General features: G+C 35.7%; 1 protein-coding gene across 3 annotated transcripts; it reads right to left on the reverse strand.

Annotated features, from left to right (window-relative positions):
• Positions 1-667: 667 nt before the first annotated feature.
• LOC125818146 (uncharacterized) lies at positions 668-8,958 on the reverse strand. 3 transcript variants are annotated; one of them, XM_049497677.1, is made up of 6 exons: positions 8,777-8,958; positions 7,342-7,403; positions 2,944-3,200; positions 2,137-2,348; positions 1,735-2,002; positions 668-1,256 (listed from the first exon to the last, which is right to left on the reverse strand). In XM_049497677.1, the coding sequence occupies exons 3-6, from the start codon at positions 3,196-3,198 to the stop codon at positions 963-965; spliced, it is 1,029 nt and encodes a 342-aa protein (XP_049353634.1). In that variant the 5' UTR covers positions 3,199-3,200; positions 7,342-7,403; positions 8,777-8,958; the 3' UTR covers positions 668-962. The 3 variants fall into 3 exon arrangements, with proteins under 3 accessions (XP_049353634.1, XP_049353635.1, XP_049353636.1); XM_049497678.1 differs by lacking the exon at positions 8,777-8,958 and having other exon boundaries at positions 7,342-7,465; XM_049497679.1 differs by lacking the exons at positions 7,342-7,403; positions 8,777-8,958 and having other exon boundaries at positions 2,944-3,213.
• Positions 8,959-9,495: the final 537 nt, after the last annotated feature.

The raw sequence follows: 9,495 nt of genomic DNA on the forward strand, positions 1-9,495 counted from the left end.
TTTAAAACACCCATTGATGTTGAGTTAGTCTAAACACGCTTATTGTGGATCATGATTAAATATTAAACTTTCTTCAGCTTATCAAATATTTTTTAATCGTTAATTGTGTTAGCTCAGAAAATGCTCATGAATTTTTTTTTATTCTTCTAACTACAGTTTAAGAAGGCAAGTGTATATATATTTGTCAATAGAAGTTTATAAAGTTCACACATTATACATTAGCCTAGTATGTAGTATATTAGTTTCCTCATTTGAATATTGTATTTGTACAATAGTTAGTTTATTTTATTTTATATGTCAAAAAAATAATAATCTGCAGATCACGATAATAAACAATTTAAAATATTTAAATTTTAAAGACATAAAAAGTTCAATTGACTCTCAAAATTCTATCATTGCCACATGAATTAAGACAAAAGAAGTAACAAATATTATTTGAAAATGACGTAAAAAGCACCATAAATCACAATAACTAACAACTTGAAATATTTGAAAAACACATGAAAATTTGGTTGATTCTATAAATTCTATTTGTGCCACATAAATTGGGACATAGGGAACAATATATAATATTTGAAATTATATATAAAGTACTATATATCACAATAATTAACAAAATAAAAGATTTAGAAACCATACAAAAATTTGGACGAATTTCCAAATTCTAATTGTCACATCAATTGAGAATGAGAGTAACATATATTGAACCCGTGCTGGCACACGTTCACAATATCTAGTATTTATTACAAATGCTTATGCACTTAATTTTTTCATAAGAATATTGCAAGTTACCTTCTTGTCCGCAAATACATGCAAAAAGGGAAGTGTGGTGCACAAAACATCCCACTTTAGCAAAGTTCGGGAAAGGGTCGCACCCTATAACGCATGTGATGTAGATAGCTTACCCTGGTTCAGGATAAGTGATTGCTTCCATGTGACCTATAGGTCACACGGAGACAACTTTACAGTTGCTCCAAAAGTTTCCTCAAGATGGTTTCACAATAACTAGCATTGTGAATTATAAAATGTCCAGCATTAGGAACCTCATGATATTGAATCCAAGGGAGCTTCTCTGCTAGATAACGATTGAGTTCGCGCGGAATAATTCTGTCATCATGTCCTTGCCAAAGATGGACCGAACCTTCGTTATCTGGAAAAGGATTTTTGATGTCCGTCGGAGCAAAGTCCCAGTTTCCGAAACCAACTATCAGGTCTCGATACAAACATTCAAACTCGCCTTGCTGTCGAACTTTCTCCTGGACAAAGACATAGTTCCAGAATTATGACAATCATAATGGTAAGAAAATACTGAATGAATCTATCTCATTCATATAAGAAGAAAAAATTCACGCTCGGTAGCATTTGAACCTGCGACATTGGATTTTGGAGACCCGCGTACTACCATCGGAGGTTTTTGAAAAGAAAGGGTAAATAATCATTTTATTGTTCGATCACGTGGGTGCTAGTTGGGAGTATGTTCTAGTCACAGAAAATCAAAAGGCAAGCACAAAAATGAGTAATGACCCGCGGTAGGAACTGGAACGATGAAATTCAACATTTTGTTAGTTCAGTTTTGACTGTGTAGTAGCTCTATAATACGGATGTTGTTTATTGTTGGATAAACTGCAGATATTGATCCAAAAAAAAAAAAAAAGACGGCAGGTACAGCAAGTCCGTGAACAACCAACCATCGTACTGCAAAAATTGTGAAAAAAGAAAATGAGAATCATTTACCTGACCAGGACTCGGGGCAGAGGATAACTGCTTCAGCATTTCTTGATCTGGCGGACAAAATATTGCCATGTTCCCTTCCATCATACTTAAAGCATGGAACCACTTTTGGTTCATCCACCAATGAACCAGCCATGGGGCATAATGCGCAATTCTGAATGTCCGTTGATCTTGTGCAAGCATCTTCCCGAGGGCTTCGTTTGATAGTTTAGCGGGATAACATGACCACCAATAATTTACAAATGGAACAACAAGGGCAACTCCGGCCAGCCTGCGTTGGACATTCAATTCATTAAATAAAAGAACTGAAAATGTAGCATTTCCAGGTATCTAATTTAAAAACAATAAGAAACATGGTTAAGTTCATTTCCGAGTAACAAAGGACTGTAAAAGATGAAAATGTACCTATTCGGTATGTAATTAAGACAACTCCATACAGAATACGCTCCCATGGACAGGCCAACCACATAGAACTTGGCTCCTAGTTGCAACTTATCAGCTAGCTCCTCAATGTCAAATGCTTCACTCTTTACTGAGCGCTTTGGATGTGGATCACTCTCTCCATATCCAGCACGATCATATTGTAAAACATATATTTCAAGCTCTTGCATTAAGTCCTGGAAACATAAAACAGAATCAGCAAAATGAAAATACAAAATTCAAGAACCAAAGGCTTATTAAAGATAATCTCCTCTTCTTTTTTGTCCTTCTACGACAATCTCCCCTTCTAAGGATAGAAGAAAATTACTCCCTATGTCCCAACTTGAGTGTCTTAGTTTGACAGGGTACGGAGTCTAAGAAATAAAAGGGAGACTTTTGAATCTTGTGGTCTTAAATTAAAGATTTCTGAAGTTCTTCTTAAATCTTAAGGTTTTTAACTTTCCAGGTTGAATCTTGGAATTTGGGAATTGGAAAACTTATTAAATATAGAAAGAGATACTCTTTTTGGGACAGACCAAAACGGAAAGTAAGACGCTTAAGTTAGGACGGAGGGAGTATACAGCCAATCAGGTCTGTTGTAGTTCTAAATATGAAAGTGCAAGAAAAGAGCAGAAGCTTCAAACATCAACTATCGAGCAGTCATTAACGTTGAACTCAGTAAGACTTTTCTGATTTTCAACCGTATTGTAGGTACAAGAAAACTTGGTCATAACATACATAGTAGCTACTAAAATGAAAACGCTAAATATGGAGTTATAAAAGTTTTCATACTTGGGATATCGGCAACATCAAGTCTTTGGAACTATCAAAGCCATGAATAATAATGATCTTATGCTTTGCCTTCTCCTTGGAAATGCCACTCTCTTTGTAGGCTACATATCTCCCATCATTGAGTTGGACCCTTGGCGAAATCACCGGAGGACCACCTGGAGAGCCACAAACTTTTGGAGGGGAAGGCTTAAGTAATGCCAAATAAGCCCATCCGAGAAGTCCAACTGTTGTTGTTACTGCTATTTGTGTAATCATAGCTGAAAAGAGAAGGGATAAATTAGACAATAGTTGAATACGGTGGCAAAACTTATGTTAATACAACGTAAATGATCTATGCCATATAAGTATGAAGTCATAAACTTTAATCTATTGCCTCTAGACAGACGGCACGTGTTTTATGAACACAAATCAAACACTATTTGGCAGTAGAACCCAAATTTCTAATTAGAGTTTTGGAAGGCATTTTTTCATTAAATGGTACACAGCAAGAACAGATATGAGAATAGTAGGTAGATAAGGCACAAGTGGAGATTGCCACTATAAGGCACAAAAAGCTAAATTGCAAATTTGATGACAGATCATTGTGTTCACTGTTATGGTCGTGTAGATATATGTCAAATGCTCCTCATCTTAAGATTTGCCACAGTAACAAATACTAATTTATTTCCACCGGGGCTTTGGTCTAGTGGTAAGAGTACAGCACATCATGTGTGAGCTAGAGGCACGTCACGAGTTTGAACCCTGTTATAGACAAAAGCCTGGTAGTTCGGTCGAGAATGGTAGAGGTCCTCAGGGATTCCTCCGTTATCTAAAGAAAAGGCCAATAATAACTGATCACCTAATGAAATTGTGGTACAGAGTTTCTCATGTTAAAAACCAATCCTGACTCTGATTTCTACAAGTACATCAGAAATGGCATACAACAGACTGTCCTACGTTTCGGTGTGACATAAAAACTTCCAAATATATTACAGAAATCCACAGTAGTTAGCTCGTAGACATTGAGAATTCCACAGAAAAGCATCTTCATTGAGATAACGGTAAAGCTTATAAGAACAAAGATGAATTACAGAAATTACCAAGGAATTGAGAATTCTCATTTACCTGTACCTAAATTATTGTGTCTTTTCAAAGTAAGATAAGAAAACAGAAAAAGGATATTCTTGTTGTTCCTCAAATGACAGCAAAAACGGAGATGTTAAGGTACTAGCACAGTTGTCTACTATTCGACATGAACAACAACATACACAGACCTTACCTCTACATGTATTAATAATACACCCTATAGTACTGAATAGGGTGTATAACTGTTGAGATGTAGAATATAGAAGTAATAAGGGTAAATCATTAAAATCCCTTTATGAGATTAGATAACTAACTTCCAATAGTTAATTAGTAGGATGAGCTAATTCTTATCAGCAAGTCAGAAGTCAAATTCTTTTGATGGATCCTCTGTCAAATATCAATCAGGCTTATGCCATGGTAGTTGGTGATGAAGCACAAAAGTCCTTAGGTTCAAGTTGTGGAAATCTTGGGATGAACATTACGTCAGCTAATAGTATTGATTCTATGGCTATGTACTCAAAGACTGGTAGAGGAAACTATGGTTCAAATACTGGAGGTATTAGTGGACAATCTAGTGGTAACACTAGTGTAATCATCCCAGTGGTAATTTTCATAGTAGCTATGGTGGAAATCGAAGATTCAAAAAGAACTTCAATGTGGTGTGTGAGTTCTGCAGATGCAAAGGACATAGTAAGGATCAATGTTTCAAACTAAAAGGCTATCCACCTGACTTCAAGTCTAAGAAAAAAACTTATAGTGAGGCATCTGGGCTGCATATAATGTGATCAATGAGCAAACGTATGCAGGTACTGAAAACTTGCAAGCTCAAGGAACCTTCACATATGGCTTGAACACTAATGTACCACCATCTACTAGGAGTCATCAGAATGGATATAACTTGTCCAGCAGCTCCAGGAGTACTGATGACTATGCTAAACAGTTGCAGGGGTGTACTTTCACAAGGGATCAATATGATCAAATTCTAAAGATGCTTGGCCAAACCTTTAACAGTCTAGAACTAATGTTTTGGATCATTGCACCGTGTGCCCTTATGCTAAGCAAACAAGATCAGTGTTTCCTGTTAGTAGCATCAGAAGTGTTGGTAGTTTTGATTTGATACATATGGATTTGTGGGGTCCAACTTCTACCTTTGATGGCAATGAATACTTTCTTACAGTGGTAGATGATTTTACAAGAACGACTTGGCTATTTTTGCTAAAGAATAAGTCTGATGTATGTGTGTCCATTCAGCAATTTGTGAAAACTCAGCTTAATAAATCAGTAAAGGTAGTAAGGTCAGATAATGGGACTGAGTTTGTGAATTCTGTGTGTAATGAGTTCTTTAAAGATATGGGAATAGTTCACCAAAGGTCTTGCCCTTATACCCTTTAGCAAAATGGAGTTGCTGAGAGGAAACACAGGCATACATTAGAAGTGACAAGAGCCTTGAGGTTTCAAGCTAAGATTCCTATGAAGTTCTGGTATCAGTGTGTTTTAGCATCTTTTTACTTGATCAATAGAATTCCAAGCAGTGTTTGCCTATAGTCATCTGTCAACCTTATATCAAAATTATATTGCTTCGACTTCTTCTCTTAAAGAACCAGGGTCATACTCTGAGGCTTTAAAGGATCGTAGATGGGTAGAATCCATGAAAGCAGAGATTCAGGCTCTAGAAGCCAACAATACTCGGCTAGTCACAGATTTACCTGATGACAAAAAGCCAATTGGATGCAGATGGATATACAAAATAAAATACAAGTCAACAGGTGAAGTTGAGAGGTTTAAAGCAAGGTTGGTGGCCAAAGGTTACAACCTAAAAGAGGATATAGATTATACAGAAACATTTTCACCAGTGGTGAAAATGGTGACGGTAAGAACTATTTTAGCCTTAGCTGTATCAAATCATTGGCACATCCATCAAATGGATGTATACAATGAATTTTTACAAGGAGATCTACATGATGAATCTAAATGTGTATGCCTCAAGGATTTTCCAGTTTGCCAGATCAAAGGTAGGAATCACAATGCATCAGAGAAAATATGCCTTAGCTTATTTCTGAGGTAGGATTATCAGCATCCAAACTTGCAGGAACTCCTATTGACTCAAATGTAAAGCTGATATCGAATCAATATGATGATCATCTAAAATATAAGCTGAAGGAACCAGTGTGTGAAGATCCTCCTACTGATCAAAGAGCTTATCAAAAATTCATTGGAAAACTCCTCTACAAGGGATATTAATACTTGGATAAGCATGGTTAAAGAAAGAACTACTCATAATACACCAAATCAAACGGTGAATAAGAAATAATGTCAACATAACTAACCAAACGACCCCTAAAGGGATTTGTCATCAGTTTATGTCTTGTGATTGCATATCATTCATTTTATTGGACACTGCTTGGCTGCGTTTGACAAATCCATGCATCTTCACTCTTCTCATCCATACACAACTATGTTTTACTTCTTGACCTTAACTTGAACTATTAAATCTGCTTATATAACATTCTTCACAGCTTAAAGAACCTTCAGAAGATACCATACCTGATTGGCCATGATCAAAGTGGCCTACTTTTTAATCCCCACTTCCCCTGAACGGAAATCATTCTAGAGAGTAGCAGAACTTCTGCTGCAGAAGCAGGGTACTGAATTTATGTCTCATCTCTAGTGGTTATTACAGTTAGAGATTGTAACTCCTAGAGCTATCTCACAATGTGAAAGGAAAAGGCTTAGTGTTATTAGGCTTCATTTCAATCTGTTCTTGTAAGTAAGATCCCTGTACAAACAGTGGCGAAGCCAATAATTTCACTCAGAGTGTTCAAGGATATCTTTTGACCTATATACACCGTATAGTTTTGTACATACTCCGTATAATTTTTCGATGAAGGGTATTCAATTGACCACCTTACTCTATGTGGCTACACCTCTACGTACGTACAAAGCAAAATTAGGATCTTTAATCACAACAAATTTCTCAGCTCTAAAGCGTGCTTGGGCTAGTGCCTTAGATACGTCCCATTCCACGCTTAACTCTGACCTCTGCAACCGAATTTACAAAGGCACAGTTGAAGGATCCAATGCTAATGGAATGGACCAATCTATAACATAGTTATCACAATAAAGATCTACATCTAATGGCTCCAAGACTGCTATTAGTATATGTTTTTAATGACCGAGAAATCTATCTAGAGTAGACCCTTTGGGCCAACCACAGCCTTTGAAACTCGGGAATGATGGCCCACCCTTCATAAATGCAACCTAACTATAAAATCTAATGTCGAATTCAAACAAATAACACAATCTTGAAACAAATGCAAAAGGAAAATGTATTACCTTTGTTGAGCAGCAAATTGAAAGCTCAAGTCGACGAACTTGACTGGATTCCACCTGTTCTCCTAGAATCGAAACAGCAAGGAAGGAAGGGGATGAAAATCACAATTCTAGCCAGAAAACCTTTTCCCTCTTTTGGGTGTGAAAATCATATGAAACAATGAATGGGCCGGGTTCAAACCGTGCGAAATAGGATAAAATTAAGAAAAGGTGGTTAAAACACACCTAAATTATCACATTTCCGCGAGTTTCATACCTCAACTATCCATTATTCCATTTACCTACCTAAACTATCACTCCCTTTGAATCAAAATACACCTCGATGCTTATCTGACCTACACGTGGCTTGTGTTCCTAATGAGGAATCTCATGTAGTCCTTAGCTTTTTTATTATTGGGTTAATTTCAGAGTTAATGGCTAAGAAAACACCTAAACTATCACATTTCCACGAGTTTCATACCTCAAGTATCCATTGTTCTATTTACCTACCTAAACTATCACTCCCTTTGCGTTAAAACACACCTCGATGCTAAGTTGACCTACACACATGACACACCTATTGTGGATCGTGATTAAATATTTGGCCAACTCAACAACAAGGTATGTTTTAATACAAAGGGATTGATAGTTCAAATAGGTAAATGGAACAAAAAATAGTTAAGATATGAAAGTCGCGAAAAAGTGATAGCTTAGGTGTGTTTTTGACCATTAACTCAAACTAACATTCAAGATAATAATATTTATAATTTAGTCCCATACCTAAACAAATTATTCATCATATGCTCATTTCAGTGAAAGCACCATATCAAAAATTTAGCAACTACAGTACTACAGAACAGAACTATATATAATCAATACAATACAAGAAATAGTGGAGGTATAAAACTCGCGAAAAAGTAATAGCTTAGGCATGTTTTTGATCATTTAACTCTAAAACTAACATTCAAGAGAACAACATTTATAATTGGGAAAAGGCTCAAATATGTCATCGAACTTTGAGAAAAGACTCATTTATGTCATCCGTTAAAAGTTTGGCTCATCTATGTCATTTTCGTTTGAGAAAAGACTCATCCATGCCATTATTTGTTAACTCAAATGGCGTGGATGGACCAAACTTTTAACAGATGACATAGATGATCCTTTTCTCAAAGTTCGATGACATATTTAAGCTTTTTCGCTTTATAATTAGTACCATATATAAGCAAATTATTCATCATATGCTCATTTCAGCAACTACAGTACTACATAACAGAACAATATGTAACCAAATACAGTAGAAGAATCAGCTTAAAAGATGTAACACAACAACACTAGCTAGACATTGAAATCAGCAAACAAACCCCAAGCCCCAAATCTCAAAAAATCAACAAAACAGAACAAAATTAAGGCAAAATTAGTAAAAAAAGATCAAATCTTGAAAGGAAAAAAAGGTACCCACTTGAAGAAAAGTGAAACGGGGTGTTGTTCTTGGATTTTCTGGTGTGAGCTCTAGCAGTTGCAGCAGTAATCTTTTTACCACTTTGATTCATAGCAATAGTTGAGAATTGTGTATTTTGTAGAAGATATTATGAAGTAGGAAAGTACTGTATAAGAATGTCTAATTAGGATAGCATTATTCTCATCTGTTTGGTTTTTTTTATCACATGGGAGTTTTGGTATCTATGTTAGGACCCACGTTAATCTAAATTCATGTCGTGTAATATTTGTTAAGATAGAAAATAAGTTGTACCTGAATTGTTTCATATGTTAGGACGTACATTAATTTGAATTCATATCATGTATTTCCTCCGTCCCATTTTATGTGACAATATTTGATCGGGCACGGATTTTGAAATGTTTACGAAATTGCCCCTTCAAAAAATAGTCATATTAAAAAGTAGACTCACTTTTCTCTCTCCTCATAAATGTATTAGAGTACTATCTTTAAGATTAGTGGGACCAACAAGGGTAAAAGAAGAATTGTACCTTTAAATACTTACCATATAAGGAAATGTGACATTCTTTTTGGGACTAACCAAAAAAGAAATGGTGCCACATAAAATGGGACGGACCGAGTAGCATTTATTAAGCTAGAAAGTGACATCTACCTAAATTGTTTCATATGATAGGACGTACGTTAATTTAAATTCATGTCGTGCAATATTTATTAAGGTAGAA

The sequence above is a fragment of the Solanum verrucosum genome, unplaced genomic scaffold (assembly GCF_900185275.1).
Source record: "Solanum verrucosum unplaced genomic scaffold, falcon-dt-bn FXZP01000253.1, whole genome shotgun sequence".
NCBI lineage: Eukaryota > Viridiplantae > Streptophyta > Magnoliopsida > Solanales > Solanaceae > Solanum > Solanum verrucosum.

Coding starts and splice junctions, on each gene's coding strand:
- LOC125818146 (XM_049497677.1), bottom strand. CDS start 3,198: ATGATTACACAAATAGCAGTAACAACAACAGTTGGACTTCTCGGATGG. Junction 2,349..2,943: donor TGATGTTGCCGATATCCCAA/GTATGAAAACTT, acceptor TTATGTTTCCAG/GACTTAATGCAAGAGCTTGA. Junction 1,257..1,734: donor CTGCCCCGAGTCCTGGTCAG/GTAAATGATTCT, acceptor GTCTTTGTCCAG/GAGAAAGTTCGACAGCAAGG.